The sequence below is a fragment of the Mixophyes fleayi genome, chromosome 3 (assembly GCF_038048845.1).
Source record: "Mixophyes fleayi isolate aMixFle1 chromosome 3, aMixFle1.hap1, whole genome shotgun sequence".
NCBI classification, from domain to species: Eukaryota; Metazoa; Chordata; class Amphibia; order Anura; family Limnodynastidae; genus Mixophyes; species Mixophyes fleayi.
In genome coordinates, this window is record NC_134404.1 from 274567674 (window position 1) to 274590770 (window position 23097).

At 40.6% G+C, this 23097-nt stretch overlaps 1 protein-coding gene across 7 annotated transcripts in view; it reads left to right on the plus strand.

The window, feature by feature from the left end:
• Nucleotides 1-15938, plus strand: part of AKAP12 (A-kinase anchoring protein 12) — a 136270-nt gene extending 120332 nt beyond the window's left edge. For 2 of the 7 annotated variants that reach the window (XM_075203619.1, XM_075203625.1), the window contains 2 exons: nucleotides 6254-13289; nucleotides 14779-15938. In XM_075203619.1, coding sequence (XP_075059720.1) covers nucleotides 6254-13281 — 7028 coding nt within the window. In that variant the 3' untranslated portion in view covers nucleotides 13282-13289; nucleotides 14779-15938. The remainder of the gene's footprint in view (nucleotides 1-6253; nucleotides 13290-14778) is intronic. The other 5 variants (XM_075203622.1, XM_075203620.1, XM_075203624.1 and 2 more) reach the window with 5 other exon arrangements.
• Nucleotides 15939-23097: the final 7159 nt, after the last annotated feature.

Genomic DNA, 23097 nt, shown 5'->3' on the forward strand with positions numbered 1-23097 from the left:
CTGTTTCAGACAGCCTGCACTTTGACTATCCTTCGCTGCTTCCTTTGTTTGCCATTGATATAAAACATAAGAATCAAACGAAATCTCATGATGAATGTTTGCGGAGAACTTCCCTGGACACGTTTGGAAGAATTGCATACTTTGCAAAATGTGGTCTGCGTTAAAGGGCTTTGGAAGGGTCCAAGGAGAGGGAAGTTGGGTGTGTACATAGCATATCTGATGAACGTAGAATGTTGGGAATTTCTGGAAAAAGTCCAGCTCAGCTCTAGGAATCCCACGGGAGAATTGTCAACCAGCTCCAGATGTCGACAGGGATGACTTAAAGCACATGGAGTGCTTTACATTCAACTGTTGTATCACTAAGAACTCTCCTGCATCTTTCACAATTTAATATTTTAACCCTTCTGCTTCTCTCGGCTTGTAGGCCCCTGCATATGTCCCAAAGCAGAATATCACCTGCGCTGTCATTTCATACGATTTGCTATTGGTTCTTCTTGTAGTACGTGTTTACAAACTGAAGAACATATCTCATAATCTCAGGCCCACAGCTTGTCACTTGGGGGCCTGTTTATTAATGAGCGGAGATAGCAATGTTTTTTTTCCTGCAGCAATTTATCAAATTGCAATTTATCAATAAATAATATGCGCATGGTAGCATTTTCTCAGATGTGCCATGGAACTGAAAGCCTAGGCTTGGGCTATCAGTTCAGCTAATAAAAAATATATATATATATTTTTTAAAATGTAATAAGTAAAAAAATAATGTCCATTTTAATAAAATTTTTATAAAATAAATAAGTCATTTGTTCATTCATTTTCTTCTGTTATCACCATCCTGAGATGGTGAACACAGAGCAAGCATTTTGCCATGCTAGTAGCGCCAGAATTCTTGCTAAATAGGCCACTCCATGCATTGCATGGGTATGGCTATCGCTGGTGAAACCCATTGAATCTTATTAGCAGTGCTGTTGCTGGTGGTACCCTCTTGATGTATAAGATGTTTTCACCCAGCAGTAAGGATTTCTGCCCTTTGATAAATATATCCCATCATTTTAAAGTGTGATACCAATCATTACACGTGTAATATTTATATAAATGAACACTCTAAATATGCAGTTATTCATCTTTGAAAAAAAACACGGCGCTACGGACGCCTTGTGGCGCCTTATAAATAAATATTAATAATAATATTAATAATAAAACAGAATTCATCAAAAAATAGCATTATAATCATTTTACAACTGCCAGACCCTCCACATGATCCTCTCTAACTAGAACAACTGATGTTAACTAATATACGCTTCTCATCAATTAATTCAGCACAGGTAACTGCAATAGTAAATTAAGTGAGATGCTTTAAGAGCTTGTGTAATTCTGTATTCAGTAGCATACTGTACAATTGTTGAGCTTGCTAAGGGAGTTTGATATTGTTATTATTTTTTATTTAATTAGGGGTTAAGTAATACCATTTTATGTGATCATTTAGTGTATAAAATGTATTGTATATGTGCTATTTTGCATATTTCAATGCACTGCATAAAAGATTTATGTTCACAATAAACAATTTCAATAACCTGTTCCTATTCGTAGTGTGATCTTAATGGATTTAGGGTTTATTTGCATATATACATTGCTTATAAAATGTGCCCCATTGTAGTTGTTGGATAAGTACTAACCACCTCAGCTGTGGTATAAAAATATGTCTGTTTTGCATAGGTAAAAAGTAGCACAGAGTCCTGCTGAATCAGGACCACTGTCAAATGTTCACAATTTCCATCCCGTTCTGCAAAAAAATATCTCTGGTTTACAAATCTGTTCATAATCTGATGTATTATTCTGGGTGCCTCTATGAAATACTCCCAATGTGTCGTTCTGAGAAATACCCTCTTATGCTGAACCCTGCTGAGTAGTAAGTAGTTCCTTCCTACTTACTCAGCTAAACTAGAGTTTCTTAACCTTTTCTTCAGCTGGGACCCAGATTTATTAAAAAAATGTTTTCCTTTGAACTGTGAAAGCTATTTGGGATGTCAGAATAGAGAGCTCACTCCCAGGAAGGCTTCTTTTATACCACACAGCCCCATTTAAGACACTGTGTAGCAGGGGAGGGCTGGCAGATTTTATCCCAGCGGGCAAGACTTGACTCAGTAGCCTATTTTAATGGGAAAAAATGCAGGTGGCCCACTGACCCAGCCAAAGGTAGCCCACTATGGGACCAGCCTGGGGGGCAGATGCCCCCCTGCCCCTGCTGTGTAGTAAAGCAAACAGCCAACGTTAAAAGTTTAAGCAGTGGTTGAAATGGGTGTGGGGGTGTATATGGTGGTGGTATGCCTCACCGCCACTTCTCCAACTGCCTTCATTGTACAACTATCAAACTCCATTCACATACATTTTCCATACTGCCACCTCTAATTTTTCACTTCGACCACTGAGTTTAAGTATTTCAGTACTACATTCTTCTGAAATATTCTGAGGTTATCTATCGTATGTATGTAATGTCTTGTGGTATATTCTGAAAATAAGTGCAATTGATAAAATGTTCCAAAGGGAAATCTTTGCTTTGTTAGAGAAAAAAACACTATTACGCATACTTGTCAACTCTCCGGAATGTCCGGAATACTCACTTATCCTGATAGGTCTCCTAGACTTTCAGGATAGCAGGCAATAATCCCGCATCCTTCCCACTTCCTACTGAAGTGGGCAGGATGGGAGCTTTAATGATGCGATTTGCTGTGAAGTGCATCATTTTTGACCCACCCCCTTCAACAACATGTCAATTTCATTGCGGGGCAAAATTGATGCGAGTGACCATACAAGTATGCTATTACTTAAACTAGATAAGTTACTGAAATAAATAGCACAGAGGGCCCTGCAACTGTTTTGTTTGTTGAGGTGTGACCAATGATTCACAAATGCCTAAATCCAGGTGTAACCACAAAAACAAAGCATGTTCTGGTAGTAAATTATTCCCTCAGTGCTGCTTTTAAGGACATATGAACTTGCCATATCTTTGAACCCCTTATAGAGCCATGTTACCAGTGGCGGATCCAGGGGGGGGGGGGGGGGCGATCAGGGCGATCGCCCCCCCCCCTACCAGGGGCTTGCTGCCGACAGCTGCACACTGTGCAGGTCCGTTCAGCAGTGACAATGTGCTGCCCGGCTGCTCTGATTGTGTTTTAAACACAATCAGAGCAGCGGGGCAGCACACTTTCACTGCTGAACGGACCTGCACATACTGTGCAGCCGCCGGCAGCCTTAGAACACAGAAAGGGGCGGGGCCTAAATCGCCCCCCTAAAATCGCCCCGGGTAGGGCAAATGTCTGGGTCCGCCCCTGCATGTTACATCTTCATAAGTACGCATTGTCTAGAAAGCATCAAACAGGCCTGAGTGAACTATACGCAATGGTGCATCTAAGGTGGCAAACTGTTTTACAATGGCCATGGAAAAAAATACAGATGCTGAACTAGAAAGCAGATGAGATTTAAAGGAGAACATCACTTATATAATGATATTCAGCTTTGGGTGTAATTCAACATTTTAAGCTAAAATCAAAGTATTAGCTAGTGGCAGAGCAGTATTCTTCTGATATAATGTGTTATGATGGTTTGATAATGCAAAAGCCTGTTTTCAAACAGACAGCTGTGTTATGGGGTATTGGAGCAAATCCAAAGAGATTTAGGGGCCTATTTATCATGCGTCGTTTTTTTTTGGTTGAAACTTTTCAATCCTTATCTTCTTGATAAGGATTGAAAGTTTCCCTCCAATGTATCAAAAAAGATCTCAGGTACAGCAAGTTATCGGCATTGCTGTCTCACCTCTTCTCATCCGAAGAAAGCTGTGCTGAACTTCTCCTTTTTTTTTGTTAGTGCGCATGTGCCGACCAAAAACCTCGGGCATGCGCACTAACATCCTAGATGGCAAGAAGGGGAGTCATGTGACAGGGAGGGATCACATGATCCCTCCACACATGCGCTGTCCAGCTCTGCTCTTCGGAGCGGAGCTGGCAGATGAGAAAGTTTTCAGATAGGAAAATGCTGAAGCTGGCGTACATTTACATGTAGAAAAAGAGAAAGTTTTTCACAGGGAAAACTTTAATACATAGCGTTAATGAGCACTCCCCATAGGCTGTTATGGGGGGTGCTCAGGAAAACGATAATACATGCAAAGCAGCAGATATCTGAGATATCTGCTGCGATGCTAGAATGATACATAGTAATTTAGCGGTAAATCCCCAAAAACTGTTGTTTAACAGGGGAATAGCTTTGATAAATAGGCCCCTTAGGGAACGCAGCCAGTGATCTTCAAAAAAGAGGCCCACAGTAGTGAGTAGTTATGGTTCATAGCAATAAAATGTAAAAATTTGTTAGACACACAATAGATAGTTGAAATTTAAGGGGATGATAAATTCAGTAAAATACAGTCTCAAATTCTCTCTATGTTCCTTTATTTTATCAACCCTAGCTTTGCACAGTTTTAGGCAATAAAATAGATGCAGCTCTGAATTACAATAAATATTTTCAAATTTACAGAAACCAGGATAAAATTTTGAAAATAGTACTGATAATCCTCCAAATCTGAATATTTTGGTGACAAGCAGATAGGTAGAATCTCTAGTTTCTGATTCTTTAAGGCACTGATTCATCAAGGCACTGATTCATCTAGGCACTGATTCATCTAGGCACTGATTCATCTAGGCACTGATTCATCTAGGCATGCATACTGAACGCAATGTGCGTTTTTTTACAATGCACTTAATCCGGGCATACACACGCTCAATATTCAACAAGGAGCGGATCTGAAAATACATGCACTGATGAATATGGGTGTAGGTCTGCTCTTCACTACAACGCAAGATACTGCAGGATACTTACAATACCTATGTGGAATATAAATTTGCAAAATAACTTACAGGAAAAAGAACCTATTCAGTTAACGTCACCTGTTCATAATATAGGCATTGATGATAAAAGTTAAAAAAAAAAAGTGTATATTTTTCCCCATGAACCATATTCATTAGGATTTTGTTAATGTCTATGGAACATAAAATACATGTTCATAGTTGCTCCTGATTGCAAACACATGTTATAGCATGCATGCAAGACTGTCATCACTAGTAATCAGGACTTAGGCTAGCCTTGTAGTTGGAGCAAGAGGTATAGCAGAAAAATAAATGCCTTTGATGCCCAAAGCTTGAATCGGATGTGGCTGCGTGCACTCATGTTTTGCACAGCCTTACGGGCGAACTCCCCTTTCCCGTCCTGTTCCTTCCCAGAGTAGTAAGTTGTATTTGCGCATAAAGATGAAATGAGGCTCAGCGTTTAGTTGCATATGATCCGGTTCTGGGCATGTACAGATTTAATTTGCAGATTATATGCACAAAATCAGCATTTATATTCCTTGATGAATCAGGTCCCATATATTTATATCCTATAAAATATCAAATTGGTAGTATAGTATTACATGTTTAATACAGAACATTCTGTTTTGACTGTTATCTTGATTTGAACATAATGATACTGTGTGAGAACTGTAATTATAGTGTTCATTGGTTATTTTGTAGTGCAGATGAAATGTGTTGTCTGACGAAAACAGTCTACCCAATTGTCATTTTATACAGATTTTATTTCAGATGAAATAATGAACTCCATTCTTTCCATAGAATTGATTTTAAATAAGGAAATTTTCTGACCTGAATTGTCAACCTATGTTTTGCCTGAAATCCATTCTTTATGAACTATGATATGTTTGTGGCAATGAGGCTGATTTTAGAGTTAAGTACAGAATTTGCAGCTGTACAAACCATGTTACTCTGTAAGGCGAGGCGAATGCAAACATTTGTTTGCATGCAGGGCAAATACATCATACTCTTACATGCTGCACACAATATTTACCCACTCTATTTTTACACTGCATTTTAAAGTTGCCCTGACAACTCTAAATCAGATTGTCATTTTCACCCCCCCCCCACAGCACAAAATGGTATTTCTGCTATTTGTATTTGCTCTTAACTCTAAAATCAGCCCCATTGGGTTTCGAACGCAAAGTTATGTGCTGTTTATGAAATAATCTTCTGCTACTTTATTCATGAAACTGTCTGTCAGATATGTATTTTACTATATTTTATACAATGAAGAAGTACTGCTGTATAAATGGATAAAGCAGTAAGTTAGTTACCAGTAATCTACATGATTTCCTGCTGTAAGGAATACAAATGTGAACATACTCCATTAATATGCTTTCTTTTTCTAATTGCAGTTGAGCAGCAAGATCCTGCAAATGTAATGCTGGATATGGAGCCGGCAGAAAACATGGGGGTTGCTCACAATGATACACCTCCAAAAGATATTGCAAAAGAAGATGGCCAGGTTGACACAACAGATGCCACCGATACAACAAATGTGTCTGAAGAAAAAGTAGAGTCACCAGAACAAGCCAATGAAGATCATTCCAATGAAGTCGGGTTCAAGAAAGTGTTTTCATTTGTTGGCTTCAAATTCACTGTGAAAAAAGACAAGACTGAAAAATCTGAACCTGTACAACTCCTAACTGTGAAAAAAGATGAAGTTGAAGTAAACGGCACAGACAGCCATGAGGAGCATATTGATGCTGCAGATGAAGGAAAAACTGAAACACAGCTGGAGACCAAAGATGTTGAACAGCAAGCTGAAAGTGAAGATGGGTTAGCACAGCCGGCTGAAAGTCCAGTTGAAACGCCTAACGAGAAGCAAAAGAAAGCAGAAGAAGCTGAAGTAGAAAAAGATCAAAAGTCTCCAGAGTCTCCAACAAATTCAGTTGTCACTGACACATCCTCCCCATTTAAGAGATTTTTTACGCAAGGCTGGGCTGGGCTGAGGAAAAAGACAAGTTTCAAGAAGTCAAAAGAGGAAGATCCACAGGAAGTAGAGAAATACATCAAAAGTGAAGAGCAAGAAAAGGCTCAAGCACCAGAAGCTGTAAAAGAAGAGGAAGCAGCTGAAAAAGAATCAACTGAAAATGCGCCTGTACCAGAAGATTTAAGCAAATCTGCAAGTGAAGAATCAAAAGAATCTTTTGAAGAAAATATTACAATTGTTGCTGAAGTAGAACTCAAACCAGAGGAATCTTCATCTGATGAACCAAAAGAACTCAAACTAGAAGAGACCATAAAAGCAGAAGAGAGTTTTGTAGCAATAAACACAGAAAGTTCTCCGGAAGTAGGGGAAATTGCCCCAGAGCCAAATGTGTTGAGTGAGATTATAGCTGAAGCTGATACCTTGGATGCTAAACTTGAAAACCAAAAAGCTGATGAAATCACTGCTGCTATCCCACCCACAGCTGAAGAAATAAATGAACCACTTCCCTTGGTGGCATCTGAACCTGGAGCTTTGGAGAGTGAGCAGCCCCAGTTGACTTCAAGTACTGAATGTGCAGAACTGGAAAAAAGTCAAGAAGTCATTACTACAGAAGCTGAACTGTTGTCCTCACAAGAGAAAGCCAAAGTTCAAGGTAGCCCATTAAAAAAGCTTTTCAGTAGTTCTGGGTTGAGGAAACTTTCAGGCAAGAAAAGAAAAGGGAAGAAGGAGAATGATACCAAGGTTGAAGTTGCAACAGAACCTGCTCCAGTTTCATCAGAATCATCAGATGCTCCAGAAGGAGATGGTGGAGATAGTTCACCCTCATCTCCTGAAGAAGCAGCAGAGACATCTCCCACAGAAAAAACATTAGAGGATGCACCACAGGCTGCAGAGACAGAAGGTGAAGGAGCAACATCTGATGGTGAAAGAAAGAAAGATGGCATTACACCATGGGCCTCATTTAAAAAACTTGTTACCCCAAAGAGACGTCCAAAGAGGCCATCTGAGAGTGATAAAGAGGATGAGGTTGAAAAAGTAAAAAGCTTAACTATGTCTTCTACTGAAAGTGCTGGTTCTGTTGAAAATCAGGAAGAAACTAAAGAAACTAAAGAAAATGTTGATGAGCAAAAGCTTGAAAAAAGCACAGAAGAAAATAAAAAAAAGGTTGACAGCTCAGTGTCATGGGAAGCTTTAATATGCGTTGGCTCTTCCAAGAAAAGGGCGAGAAAGACTTCTGATTCAGATGAAGAGGAAATACAAAAATCTCAGGAGGAAAGCAAGAAAATTGAAGAAGTCGTGCAAGCTACAGAGATTGACTCTGATAGTCCTATTACAAGTTCACAAGAACAACAAATCCAAGAGAGCCCATCACCAGATCAAGCAAATAGCCCTACTGAAGCAGATGGAGTATCTACTTGGCAGTCTTTTAAAAGACTGGTGACCCCGAGACGTAAGTCAAGAACAAGAGCGGAAGACAAAGGTGAAGAAACTGCTGTAGTAGTAAATGCTGAACAATCTACATCAGAAGGCGAAGCTAGTAAAGAAGAATCTTGGGTACCATTCCGAAAATTGATCCCTGGGCGAAAGAAGAAAAAATCTGATAGCAAACAGGAGCACACTGTTAATAATGAAACTGATCAACCAGTAAATGAAGCTGCTGAAGATGACTATGATGAACCTGCAGTAGTTCCTTTGTCAGAGTTTGATGCTGCTGAGCAAGAAAAGCTTGATGCCCAGAAGTCTTTGGAAGAATCTATTCCAATTGATGTTTTTGGAGAAAAACAAGGGTCATCAGAGAAACCCAGTGAAGAACTTATTCATGCAGTTACAGTGACTGTAATAGAGGGAGAAAGGGCAGTCACCAGTCTTGAAGAAAGATCTCCATCCTGGATCAGTGCAAAGGTTTCAGAGACTATTGAGCATGCAAAGAAAACTGAGGAAATCACTGACAGAATCAAAACAGAAGTCACTGTTGAAGAAGCATTTGTGTTTAGCACCGTTTCACAGGTTATGGCAGAAACACAACATACTTTAATTAATGAAATGGAGTTAACTTCAGAAGCTATAAGTGCTCTTGAAGAAGCAATAGAAAACTCATGTGCTGAAGAGACAACTGAAATGGTGTCTGCCGTTTCACAACTAGGTGAATCTGTTGTTTCTACGGACGAAGCTACACCTGTGCCAGAAGAAGATGCAAGTATGCAAAATATAGAAGAACAAAAGAAGCACACTGATAATATACTATATGCAGCTGCAGAAAGGGCAAAACTCTCTATCGATGCACTAGAGGCAGAAAAAAGTAGCACAGATATTATTACTGACATTTCACCAAATCTGCAATGTGAAGTCAATGTGGATATTTTGAAAATAGAAGATCCCCTGTATCTTCAAGAGAAAATAGTTATCATTGAAAGTGAACAGATAACAGTTGCTGAAACAAGAACAGAAGAAAGTAATACTATCCTGAATAAAGAACTGTGTCCAGATTCTACAAGGGAGCATACTCATGAATTTGTATTGATTTCTGCAGATGGCCAAATTGATCCCAATACAGTTAAGGAAGTCCTCCTAAAGTCTCCTCAGAATATAAGTGATGAGTGTCTCCCCACTTCTTTAGATGAAAGTGTCCCAGTTAAAGCTATTGAGAAAGTTTGTGAGTCCTTTGCTGTTTGTGTTGGGAAGGAAACAAATGGAGAAGACCAAGGTCATAAGAGAATACTAGTTAGTGCTGAAGAGGCTATCGAAGATACATATGTTTCTGTCATTAAGAAGACTGTTGAAAATGTCATGGAACAGAAAGGGGATCAAGTTCTCATTGCTGCAACAGAGCAATTTGTTGTCCATGTTTCTGCCAAGAAACAAGATAAAGAAAATGCCTCTATTTCAGCAGAGGAACTCGCTTATGAATCTGCTCCCTTGGTAGCCATTGAAAAAAGTAGTGGAGACCCGGTGTTAGAAGAAATTCTGGAAAGTGATGACGTACAGGCAGAGAAACGGCTTTCATCTTTAACAAAGGAGCAGCTTGATAAATCATACTTAGTTGTTGAAGAACAAGCTACAAAGCAAAAGATTAATGAAAATTACACTGTTTTTATTGATGTGCACTCTGAAGAAGCAGCCCCTCTTTTGATGGATAGGCAAGACGAAGAAGCTGTTACTATACAGAAAGAAGAGCATGTTCTTGCTTCATCTGATGTGCAGGCTGAAGAAGCTGTTTCTCTGTCAACTGATGTGCAGGCTGATGAAGGTGTCCCTGTGTCAGTTGATGTGCAGGCTGATAAAGGTGTCCCTGTGTCCGCTGATGTGCAGGCTGACGAAGGTGTCCCCGGGTCCGCTGATTTGCATACTGACAAAGGTGTCCCTGTGTCCGCTGATGTGCAGACTGATCAAGGTGTCCCTGTGTCCACTGATGTGCAGGCTGATGAAGGTGTCGCTGTGTCCGCTGATGTGCAGGCTGATGAAGGTGTCCCTGTGCCCGCTGATGTGCAGGCTGATGAAGGTGTCCCTGTGTCCGCTGATGAAGGTGTCCATGTGTCTGCTGATCTGTATGAAGATGAAGGTGTCCCTGTGTCATCTGATGTGCAGGCTGATGAAGGTGTCCATGTGTCCGTTGATGTGCAAGAAGATGAAGGTGTCCATTTGTCCGTTGATGTGCAGGCTGATGAAGGTGTCCCTGTGTACGCTGATGTGCAGGAAGATGAAGGTGTCCCTGTGTCTGCTGAATTGAAGGAAGATGAAGGTGTCCATGTATCATCTGATGTGCAGGAAGATGAAGGTGTCCCTGTGTCATCTGATGTGCAGGCAGATGAAGGTGTCCCTGTGTCATTTGATATGCAGGCTGAAGAAATTGCCCCTGTGTCAGTTGATGTTCCAGCTCAAGAATATGTTCCTGTTGCATTTGAGGGGCAATCAGAAGTCTCAGTCCCTGAAAAGAAGCTTGAAGGAGTTCTGCTTGCAGTTGAGTTACAGAAAGATGAAGATGTCATTGCTGTGTTACCGATTGTCCCTTCTGTGCCTGAGGTGAAGACTGAAGAAAGTGTACCTTCTGTGCCTGAGGTGAAGACTGAAGAAAGTGTACCTTCTGTGCCTGAGGTGAAGACTGAAGAAAGTGTCCCTTCTGTGCCTGAGGTGCAGACTGAAGAACATGTCCCTTCTGTGCCTGAGGTGCAGACTGAAGAAAGTGTCCCTTCTGTGCCTGAGGTGCAGACTGAAAAACGTTTCCCTTCTGTGCCTGAGGTGCAGACTGAAGAAAGTGTCCCTTCTGTGCCTGAGGTGCAGACTGAAGAACGTGTCCCTTCTGTGCCTGAGGTACAGACTGAAGAAAGCGTCCCTTCTGTGCCTGAGATGCAGACTGAAGAAAGTGTCCCTTCTGTGCCTGAGATGCAGACTGAAGAAAGTGTCCCTTCTGTGCCTGAGGTGCAGACTGAAGAAAGTGTCCCTTCTGTGCCTGAGGTGCAGACGGAAGAAAGTGTCCCTTCTGTGCCTGAGGTGCAGACTGAAGAAAGTGTCTATTCTGTGCCTGAGGTGCAGACTGAAGAAAGTGTCCCTTCTGTGCCTGAGGTGCAGACTGAAGAAAGTGTCCCTTCTGTGCCTGAGGTACAGACTGAAGAAAGTGTCCCTTCTGTGCCTGAGGTGCAGACTGAAGAAAGTGTCCCTTCTGTGCCTGAGGTGCAGATTGAAGAAAGTGTCCCTTCTGTGCCTGAGGTGCAGACTGAAGAAAGTGTCCCTTCTGTGCCTGAGGTGCAGACTGAAGAAAGTGTCCCTTCTGTGCCTGAGGTGCAGACTGAAGAAAGTGTCCCTTCTGTGCCTGAGGTGCAGACTGAAGAAAGTGTCCCTTCTGTGCCTGAGGTGAAGACTGAAGAAAGTGTCCTTTCTGTGCCTGAGGTGCAGACTGAAGAAAGTGTCCCTTCTGTGTCTGAGGTGAAGACTGAAGAAAGTGTCCCTTCTGTGCCTGAGGTGCAGACTGAAGAAAGTGTCCCTTCTGTGTCTGAGGTGAAGACTGAAGAAAGTGTCCCTTCTCTGCCTGAGGTGCAGACTGAAGAAAGTGTCCCATCTGTGAGTGAAAAAAGTGTTTCAAATCTTGTGAAGGATGTGCAAGAAGGTGCCTCAGTATGGTGTGGGGAAGTCGGTCTTATGTCCGCTGATGAAAGTATTTGTATTCCCACAGAATGTGAAGGGAGTGGCAGTGTAAAACAGGAAACCTCTGGAAGTTCATATGTGACTGAGAAAGAAACCCAAGAAAGTTTTTCAATAAAGAAAGAAGTCATCAAAGAAGGCACATCCATGACTGACCTTCTAGTGGCTGAACAAGAAATTCCACTTTGTGCATCTTCTTCCTTTTTGAGTGAAAATGTTGTAACTACTGAAACAAATGTAATTACTGTTGCAGATCATCACTTGGGTAGTACCTGTACAAAAATTGACTTAGCAAAGGGGTCTGAAGAAGAATGCAAAAGGAAAGAATATGGAAATAAAGATGAAGGTGGAGCCATAAAAAGTGTGACAGTTGTAGACCAGTTAACTTTAGGTCATGAAGAAGTTGCAGAAGTGAAGGAGGAGGTTGTTGCCACTGATATACCAGAGCTTGAAAGCTCTGAGGCAAGCAATGCATCTGAGCCAGTAGCTGCAGTGGAAGAACAGGTCTTAGCCGAGACTGTAAAACCTATTCAAACAACAGGAGATAGCATAGAGGTTGTTCAACTGGCAGATGCCACAAGATCTGAATGCAATGAAGAAACTTCCAAAGGGCTGCAGACCGCTGTAGAGACTGTCTCTCAGAAAGCTGCAGCTATTGTGGATGCTGCAATAGAAGCAGCTACAAACTGTTTTATTGTGGATGCTACCAGTAATGGTGACACACTTGAGGAAGCTACTGTAATTGAAAATGGAGACCTAACAGAAGAAACTGTTGTCCAAGCTACCTGCATTGAATTACACAGTACAACTATTGTACAAAATATAATTGAAACAGCCATGGAAAAAGTAGTAGCTGTTGTTCATAACAATGAAAGTGTCAGCATGACACAAGGACAAATTCAGGAATATGAGATCGTTTCTCAAGTTCAAGAAACTGTACCTGTATGTGAGCCCATCACAGTTGTTAACACTACAGCTTACAGAGAACTCCAGGATGCAGGAGGTGTCGATGATCCTCAAAAAGAGGTATTTGTTATTAGAGTGGAGCTACAAACCAAAGGCAATCCAAAGGAAGAAATCAAAGCTGAACTTCAGAAAAATGAAGCATGTGGTTTACTAAAAGACGGCGACGACTTAACACAATGTAGAGATTTGGTGGACCAAGAGTCAGCACAGTTGGTACAGAACACAGATGAAGAAAGCAAGCACTCTGTTCCCAATTACATCCAGGAGGAGAATATACAAGAAACATCCTGTCATACTGCTGCTTCAGAGGTGAATACGCAGGAAAAGTCGCAAAATGTGGAATCCTGAGACCTAATGTAAGTTACACATTTTAGTTGAGTAGAATTTCCTGTGCTGAAAAAATCCTGCTCCTGTTCACTCCATTGTGTTCTAAAAGAGGTTAAAGCAATGAAATTAATTTGTGTATGACTTCCTGATAAAGTACTGCATCATTTAATGTAGGTCCCTGATATGCAACTTTTATTTGGGTTTGAAATGTTTTTGTGAGATGGTTAAAGTACTCCTACCTTATGTTTGTAACGCTGCACAAATAATGTTAGGACTTGTAGAACTACAAGTGTCAGCATACCCATGGCTGCCAGAGCATGCTGGTGTTTGTAGGACTACAAGCGCCAGCATACCCATGGCTGCCAATCCATACTGGTGCTTGTAGAACTAAAAGCACTAGCATGCCCTGGCATCATCCAGGCTCTCTGGGACCTGTAGTGCACCAAGAATTTTTTTTTATTAAAAAAAAAGTCACAACGTGAATAAAAACATTTAAAAATGCTGAAATATTTAACTTAACCATTTATTACCCCAACACCCACCAGCAGGATTGTTAGGAGGAACCCCAGTGCTTTCAGTACAGGGTTGTTTTGTTCCTAGAGGAGGGGGCTGACATTTTTTGCAGGCTCCATTCCCTTAGGGAACTCAGTCCTGTGCTGGGGATGTGTAATGTTATGACAGGGGGACCACATGCTGTGGGTTTTCTTGTTATAATGTACCAGTCTAGCCTGTCATAGTCTGGTGCTGCTTGCTTTTTTTCCTGGACGACCCTATGCTGCTTGTCCTCCTGAAATCGCTGCAACCAGCCCAGGCTATGGACACTGCTGATGGTATCGGATTTGGTGGCGTCATTTAAAGGAAAAAACACTAGGAAGATATCTTGCACCAGCAACAACTAAGTCTCCTAACAGGCATATCTGTGGGGGCTTCCCCCTCTGAATGAACACATCCTTCCTGTACTTGGCCTATGCTTGCAAACCCTTACCCTCCCCTGTTCAGCCTATTTAAGCATAAGGATTCGCAAGTGGAAGATAAATCTGAATCAGCATAGAGAATTTTTTTGTGTGCATAAGCATTACAGATATGCATATTCTATGCAAACAAAATAATATAACTTATCAATTAATGAATTAAGTAATAATTAAGTAATTTATATCACTTTTATTTGGACCTATGGACAAAAACAACTAGGTGGCCCATAGTACAGCTTCGATAACATGTTTAAAATAACATGAAATTATAGGAAGCAACTCATAGTAAACCATTGCAGAATAATTATGGCTATGAATGTTCCTACCTAGTATGCTTCTGTTATGGTCTGAGCTGATTAAAGTGACAATGACTAAATAGTCACCATCCTAAGTGTTCTAAACAAAGATTGAACAAAACTTCACTCATCTTGTAGTGCAAATGTGTTTAGTTGCACCGATGTGTACAGTTCTGTTTTTAATGGCTTTTAATGGAGAAAAAATGCAAAAAGCACATCTAGTAATACCATCTTTTTATTGTGTTCACCAGTTTAATGCAGAATTGAAGAGATAAGAATGTGAAAGCTGCTGAAGCTGCCAAAGAGGTGAAAGCTATAACGTGAAAAGAGCCGTCAACTCTTGATTATGAATTCAATGAATGGAGCAACTCTGCCCTCATCTATAGGAATAAACTGTCTGACAATCCTGAGGTCTCATCAGGAGCTTTAACAAGAATTGTCTATTACTCCTAAATATTTAATGTCCTTCTCAAGGCCTTTTCTATGTTCTTGTTTGCGAAGCTAAATCAGAGGCGGAAACTAGTTGACTAAATTTCCATTTGCCTTTCAAAGGTACAGGGCACCAAAGTCTTAAGTCTGGTTTAAGGCTGTATGTTTAGCTAAGAGGATACTGCTAGCGTTATATGTTCATGTAGACATGTCCAGAACTGGAGGGGACATCTCGTGTATTTATGTGTATATCTTCAAACTGTTTCTCATTTTACTGTATATTTCCTTTTTTCAAGTATATATGTATTAAAGAAGAAGAAAACAGCAAACTAACCAAACATACAATGTCTGCTAAGCAAAGCTACCTGCATGTAATAAAAATGTATATTCAGCAGCGTCCCTATTTTTTTTTTTTTTAAAAAAAGGACAAGTTGTCTAACCAAAGGCTGAAATTAGTAAATCAGTATAGCTTTAAAAAATAAAAGTGTGTTTGCTGTTTTGTTGTCTTCTAAAGAAAGTTCTTGGTTTGAGGAAAGAAAACGGTAGAAGTTATTGTTTATGGTGACACTTAAATTATTACCCAAAGTTATTATAAATAATACGTACCTATATTAACTGCACTATACATTTTATTAAGACACATTTTCAATTGTTTCCATTAGGTTTTTGTCTATTTACTTTTGTCTTCCATTATGTCACATAAATGATCTGTGTAACTGCAGCTTTGCACCTGAATTATCTGTTGGAGACGTGAGTGACTCTCTTCAAACAATTGCATTAGGCTATTCTTTGTTTGCATTTTAGATTCTTTAATGCTGGTTTTTACAACTCAAATGGAGAGTCTTCATAATTCTTTGTTCCTGTAGAATTGGCCTGTTTGTACCATTTGTTTTTCTTCAATGTGTTTTCATTATACTTATGTACATTTTGCTAAACTGTGATTTCTAAACAATATAAGTTCAAATAAAACTCCTTGCTTTTATTTCTGTGTTTTGGAATATTTCTAAAAAAAATATTTATATATATTTGATAGACAGACATCTTTCATGAGATGAGCTAGAGGCTGAAAGTACTTTTTCCAATTTACTGACCATTCCATAGATAGTTTAGTAGGTATAAATTGTAGAATGGCTGGACACTCTACACTACACATTTACAGATGTGATAAACCATTACCTTTGTGGGGAAAGAGAGTGAAGTTTTGCTTTAGTATCCTGAAATACCTTTACAGTTTCATTTTCAGAAAAGAGTAAAACAAATTGAGGAGGTATACTAATGTTTCAGTAAAAAAATAGTTTTCTTTATATATATATATATATATATATATATATATATATATATATTTATTTACATTAATTTTATTTATTTTTTACATTTTTATTTTATTTATATTTTTATGTTTTTTTTTTTATATTTTACCTCCATTTTCTTATATTTTCAGTAAATTGTTGTTCATCTGTACATCTAATAAGAGCTAATAACATATGAGCTATAGACATTGACCTACCTAGTTCCACCGCTGTAACATGCAAAAAAAGACCTGAAGAAACACTATAAATATTCTAAGAGCGTAAAACATAAAAGACCTGATTTCCCAAACAATCAGTGCTGTAACATTTATACCTGCTCACTAAAGGCACTATCAGCACTATACCCTATACGAAAGAGATAAATACATTATTTATTTATTCTATATAACTAAGAATATACCAACCGTAAATTTTGCAAACCACAGGAAAAAAGGTGAGCCACCCTCTCTTGCTTCTCCCACACTCTTCTCCAAAACCCCACCTTCCACTCTTTCCACAGGTTCTCCAATAATACCAGGAGCAGAACCAAAGAAAGATACAGTAAATCTTAACAACGACGATCACCACCTAAGGAACAACATCTGACAACACCAAGGTAAGCTAATTCAGGTTTACACATCAACACAACAGCAGCAATACAAACTACCACCACTCCAACCTGCACTGTGCCACGGAAAGGCTCCCCAAAACCCACAGGGCCAGAACCACTGTACCCTCCAGAAGGCAGCAACTGCCAAATTTCACACTTCAATAACAAGCGCACAAAATAACACTCCTGTCACAAAGATTGTTATACATTTTTTATCATGTCATATACAGTTAATAAAAAGGATCTTCAAAACTGAAACACAGAATGAGAGACCGTTCTACCCATACTTGCCAACCTTACTCCACTTCCCTCCAGAAGAAAGTGGCCAGTGATGGGGAATGGGGCCAAAATGATGAGATTCTTTCCAAATTGCGTTATGAAGGCCCCCGTCACTCCCAAATGACTAGGAAGTGGGCAGATGTGTGAGGATGGCCTTGCTTTCTTGGGAGTCCAGCAGAACTACCCAGAACTCTGGGACTACCGGATATTCTGAGAGAGTAGGCAAGTATGGTTCTACCACTTCAATACTGGACAGTTGGACCGGTCAGGTTATTGGTGTTGGAGATGTGCTGTAGTTCTTACAGAGCATGACTGCCTCCATTACTTTTTTAAAAATGCATACAAACAAGGATTCTATCAGGGTAGGGTGATCTATTATATTGTTACCTTGTGGGGAATGTAGCTAGAATGGAAATTAAAATAGGGATCACTGCTCTATATGCAGCATTACTTAACAATAAAGATGTTTAGAAGAAATTTATGAAAGAAACATGAATGTTGCCTGCACTAGTTTTTATCCTTTTCTTGCATACCTTTCTTTTTTTTTTAATAGAACTCAGCATCCTGTTATAACATCTGATCAACCTGATTTAAAAAAATACAGAACTGTGTGGATGAAGCCTAGCTCAACTCAGAACACTTCTTGAAATGTTTGTTCACAACCAGGGCCTGATTAAGGGTTCTGGTCGCCCTAGGCTAATACGCCCCCCGAATATATAGATATATAGGAACACTCCTGAATATGAATGTTCAGGTGTATTCTCCAGCATTCAAATTTAGACAGATTGTGCCATTGTCTCTTACCTGTTCTTGCTCTTCTCTCTTGCAACTTTGTTATCCTCTCGTTGGCTTCTGGAAAGTTGGCGTCCTGTTTTGAAAATGCAAAAATTTATTATAATGCAAAATGTTAACAAACCCTGAATGATTAGGCCCTTTAGTTAAAACAAAACACTCTATTATGGCCAGCTAAAAGTACCCCATTGTACAGGCATAAATAAGCAATATCTGAATATTTGTGGTCAATCAAATACAAACCTCTACCAGCCCCATCTCACTAATATTTTGTATTCTAGTGATTGCTGAGACCACAGAGAGCATCCATGTGACCACCACAGAGTCATGAGATTATGCCCCCCAACGCTGCTCTATTTTTTAAATACCCCCTGCAGCCATTATCCTTAACCCCCCCTGCAGCCGTTTTCCTTACCTCCCACCCTGCATCCATCCCCCCTGCAGCTATTTTCCTTACCTCCACTCTGTAGCTATGCCCCCTGTCACATCAAAACTCCCCCAGTCACATATATCAGCCCCCCTCCTCTGCCCTCCTTCACACATATCAACCTCTCTCCCTCCCTATAAATTTTCATGGCAGCCCCCCCTCCCACCCTATAGATTTGTATGACAGTCCCCCTCTCCCTCCCTATACATATGCATGGCAGTGCCCCCCCTCTCCCTCCCTATAGATATACATGGCAGTCCCTCCCTTCACTTACCTGTAGTTGTGCTGGCCAGTGTCGCTCCTCACTCCTCAGATCAGCAGACAGGAAGTGAAGACGTCCTGCTTCCTGTCTGCTGCACAGCAACAGGCAGCCTAGAGATTGGCTGCCTGTTGCTGACCACTGACCACCAATGCTTTTGATCATCGAGACTCCCCAAAACCCAACTTTTACCACAATATTAAAAAATAAAATTTTCTTTCTCAATGTAGTCCCATAAAATTCTCCTTTATTGATATTCCAGTGGCAATAAAGTAACACAACCATATTAAGCATCAACAAACAGACGGTGCAGCTGTATTTTACAAAAGTATGTACCTGAACGGAAACTGTCGCCATCTCCTCATCTGCTATTCTTATCTCTGCAACTGCTTGTATTTTAAAAAAGTATGTACCTGGAATGTTTTAATATTGGTTTAACCTGTGCTGGTCTAGGGATCATTGATATCTAATTTATGACAGGTTTCTGGTGTTATCTAGCCTAATAAGACAAATAGCTGTTGTTTTTTTCCTCTTTCATCAGCTGACCAATTAGCACAGATGTAGTGTATATCGAAATCAGCCTCACTAACTCTTAGTATTCAGTTCAAGGGGGAGATGTAGTGGGGGCAGATGTCTATTCTCTGCACTAAGTGTTTAGAAAATACAGTTAAACAAGACAGTTGAAAAAAACATTGAACAACAATTGAAGACATCCATAAATAAACTACATATGCTGCAGCTTAACTCTGCACTATTTCTCTGATTGCACAGAACATTGCAACTAAGTAATTCTTTTAATTCCCTCAATTTTTGCTACTTTACTCTTAATTTCCAATGTTTGCCAAATTAATTTTCTTACTCTCCCTCCATGGCATTATCATTAGGACTATATCACCCTTCACCCTTCCTGCAACATACACATCTGTCCACATTGCCTCTTCATTACTCGACTCACCTCTAGTTAACACTCATTAACTGTTGTCCTATATAAATTCAATAGTTGTAGCAGCCTCACCCTGTCACCAGAAATTAAAAGGACACATACCTTACAATCATCTTTCCTATCTTTCTGTCTCTCTGCTTCTTAAAGCTGGTGCTATATCACCAAATCCAGGTCTCCCTCATTTTTCCCACACACATATATCTGCACACTACCAAAATCCTCAAATGCATCACCTGTCTCCCCACTCTTCCAATGTCTTTTAAATGTGCCCTCTGGAATTCACGCTCTGATGGTAACAAACTTACTTCACGCTCTGATGGTAACAACCCTTCTTGTTGTCAGACAAGAAGGGTTGGACTACTTCTCTTCCCACAGTGCACATTCACATTTCTACCAAATGTCCCATCACTCACATCTTTGAAGTACATGCTGTTAGGATTTTTAACCCATTCTCTATGCATGTTGCTGTGATCGCCCCCCTGGACCAAACCAACAATTTCTTGAACATTTCTCGGCATGGTTCCCTCACATCTTATTTTCTGACATGCCCACCATCATCATGGGTGATTTCAATATCCCTATTGCCAATCCACGTTCTAATGCTGCTTCAAAACTACTCTCTCTAACCTTCTCACTTGACCTCTCCTAGTGAATTGAATCCATTACTCATCGGGAAGGCCACTGTCTTGATCTTGTTTACTCTAGACTATGCTCAGTTTCTAATTTCCTAAACACTCCTCATTCTTGTATCATTACCTTATTAGGAACTCTCTTACCTCCAGTTCTTTAACTTCCCCTCTTCCAAACCTCCTCATACCCGCAGGAATATTAACTCAATTTTCAATAGTTTTCTACCTCTCTTCAACACCATCTCTCCCCAATTTCTACATTCTCCTCCCCTGATAATGCAGTTCTCATTTTCACCATATTCTAGCAACTGCCCTTGATCAAGTGGCTCCAGCAACTCTTCATACGCCACGTAGAGTTCATTGCCAACTGTGGCACAATAATGTAACACAAAATCTACAAAAACATTCTCGTAAAGCAGAACATCACTGGCGTAAATCTTGTACAGCTAATGATTTTATTGCATATACTGCTATCTACCACTCCTATCGAAATGCTCTGGATACTGCTAAACAAACATACTTCCAATCTCTCATCTATGCTCAGGCTTCTATCCCCAAATGCCTTTTTAACACATTTAAATCTCTTCTAAATCCTCCCACTACCCTCAGTGCCCAGGATCTTGCTTCCTATTACAGGGACAAGATTGATAAGATCTGACTTGAAATTGTATCATCTTCATCGACAAGCATTCAGCTCAATTAATTTGTAACACCCTCTGACATCCTCTCTTCATTTAATCCCACAATTGAAGTGGAAGTTTACACTCTCTTCTTATCTTCCTACTCTACATTCTGTCCTCTCGATCCCATACCCTCACAAATTGGTAGGTTCATGTCTCCTGTGCTCATTCCACCTCTAACTAAAAACTCTAGTCCCTCTCTCTACTGGTATCTTTCCATCACTATTTAAGCATGTAGTGATTACTCCTATTCTAAAAAAATTAAATTCTGACCCAAACTCTCTCTCAAATTACATCTCTCAGCTCCAATCCTCCAAATTTCTCAAGAGAATTGCCTGCACTCACCTCACACTCTTCCTTTCTGCAAACATCCTATTGGATCCTCTTCAGTCAGGCTTTAGCTCTCAACACTCCCCAGAGACTGCGTGGCACCGGCATTGTTACCTTCCTCCTGTAAGTGGTCATGCCGTTATCCTGATGACACCTTGGGATACATCTACCATCTGCTCTGCGCATGTGCAAGCCTACTCCCCTCTCTTATGACCTTTAACATGTTCCCCATTGGTCCTGGCATTTTGGAGCACTATTTAAACCTCCCACTTCCTCCTGTCCGATGCCTGTTCTTCGAGTTCATTCACTCTCTGTAAGGACCTGGCTACTTTCGGTCTAACTCTCTTCCTGTTGCTCTCGATATCACCTGCTGTGCTCTGGGTTACCATCATTGGACCAGCTAGCTCTATTCCGCTACTGCCTCTGTTGAACTACTGCTGTACCAGTGACTCACCTGCTGTGCTCTTAGTTACCATCTACGGATCAGCTAAGTTCTACTCTGCTACTGCCTCTGTTGAACTACCACTGTACCAGAGACTCACCTGCTGTTGCGCTGAGTTACCATCTTCGGATCAGTTAAAGTTTTGCTCCACTACTGCCTCTGTTGAAAATACCGCTGTACCAGTGACTCACCTGCTGTTGCTCTGAGTTACCATCATCGGTCCAGCTAAGTTCTACTCCGCTACTGCCTCTGTTGAACTGCCACTGTAACACTGATTCACCTGCTGTTGCGCTGAGTTACCATCTTCGGATCAGCTATAGTTCTACTCCACTACTATGTCTATTGAACTGCCACTGTACCAGTGACTCACCCGCTGTGCTCTGAGTTGCCATATATGGATCAGCTATAGTTATTTTCCGCTACTGCCCTCTGAACTGCCGCTGTACCAGTAACTCTCCCGCTGTTGCTCTGAAGTCACCATCATCGCATCAGCCATCATTCTATATCACTATTGTCTCATTGAACTGCCGCTGTCCCAGAGACTCCTGCTGCTGCTCTGTGCTACTAATATCCGGTCAGCTATAGTGCTACTTCTCCATTACTCCTCTGAATTGCCGTCATCTTTCCTCCGTGTTTGGCTCCGCCAACTACTCTGCCCAAAACTCATCCAGGGGATGAGTGTAGGGGCAGCGAAGTCCATACCCCCTTGCGAGGGTCCCTGGTGAACACCATCTACCTGTAGGATTCCGTGCCCCTGAATGAGCAATATTACCAGGCAGTTACAAGGGATCCACTAAATATCCACGGGATTCGTGACACTGCGCTGACCAAGATTGTCAATGATTTGATCACAGCTAAAACTAGGGGCCATTACTCTCTTCTAATTCTCCTGGATCTCTATGCTGCATTTGACACCATTGACCACTCTCTCCTTATGCAAACGCTACAATCTCTAGGTCTTCAAGACACTGTCCTATCCTGGTTCTCATAGTACCTATCTAATTGCTCTTTCAGTGTTAATTTCTCTGGAACAACCTCTGCTCCGCTTACTGTATCAGTTAGAGTATCACAAGGCACTGTACTAGGTCCTCTACTATTCTCTATCTACTCCACTTCTCTTAATACGCTCCTTTGGATTTCAGTATCATATCTATGCAGATGATACAGGACTTTATCTATCCTCTCCTGATCTCTCACCATCTGTGTGGTCTTGCGTTACTGATTGTCTTTCTGCCATTTCATCTTGGATGTCCTCTCGCCAACTGAATCTTTCAAAAACAGAATTAATAATTTTCCAACCCACCAGCAGAAGCTTCCTGTCTGACATTTCTATTTCTGTTGATAAAAATGACCATAATTCCCACCCCGCAATCTCACTGCCTAGGTCTAATCCTTGACTCAAAACTATCCTTTGTTCTCCACATCAAGTCTGCAAAAACTTTATTCATGCACTCATCATCT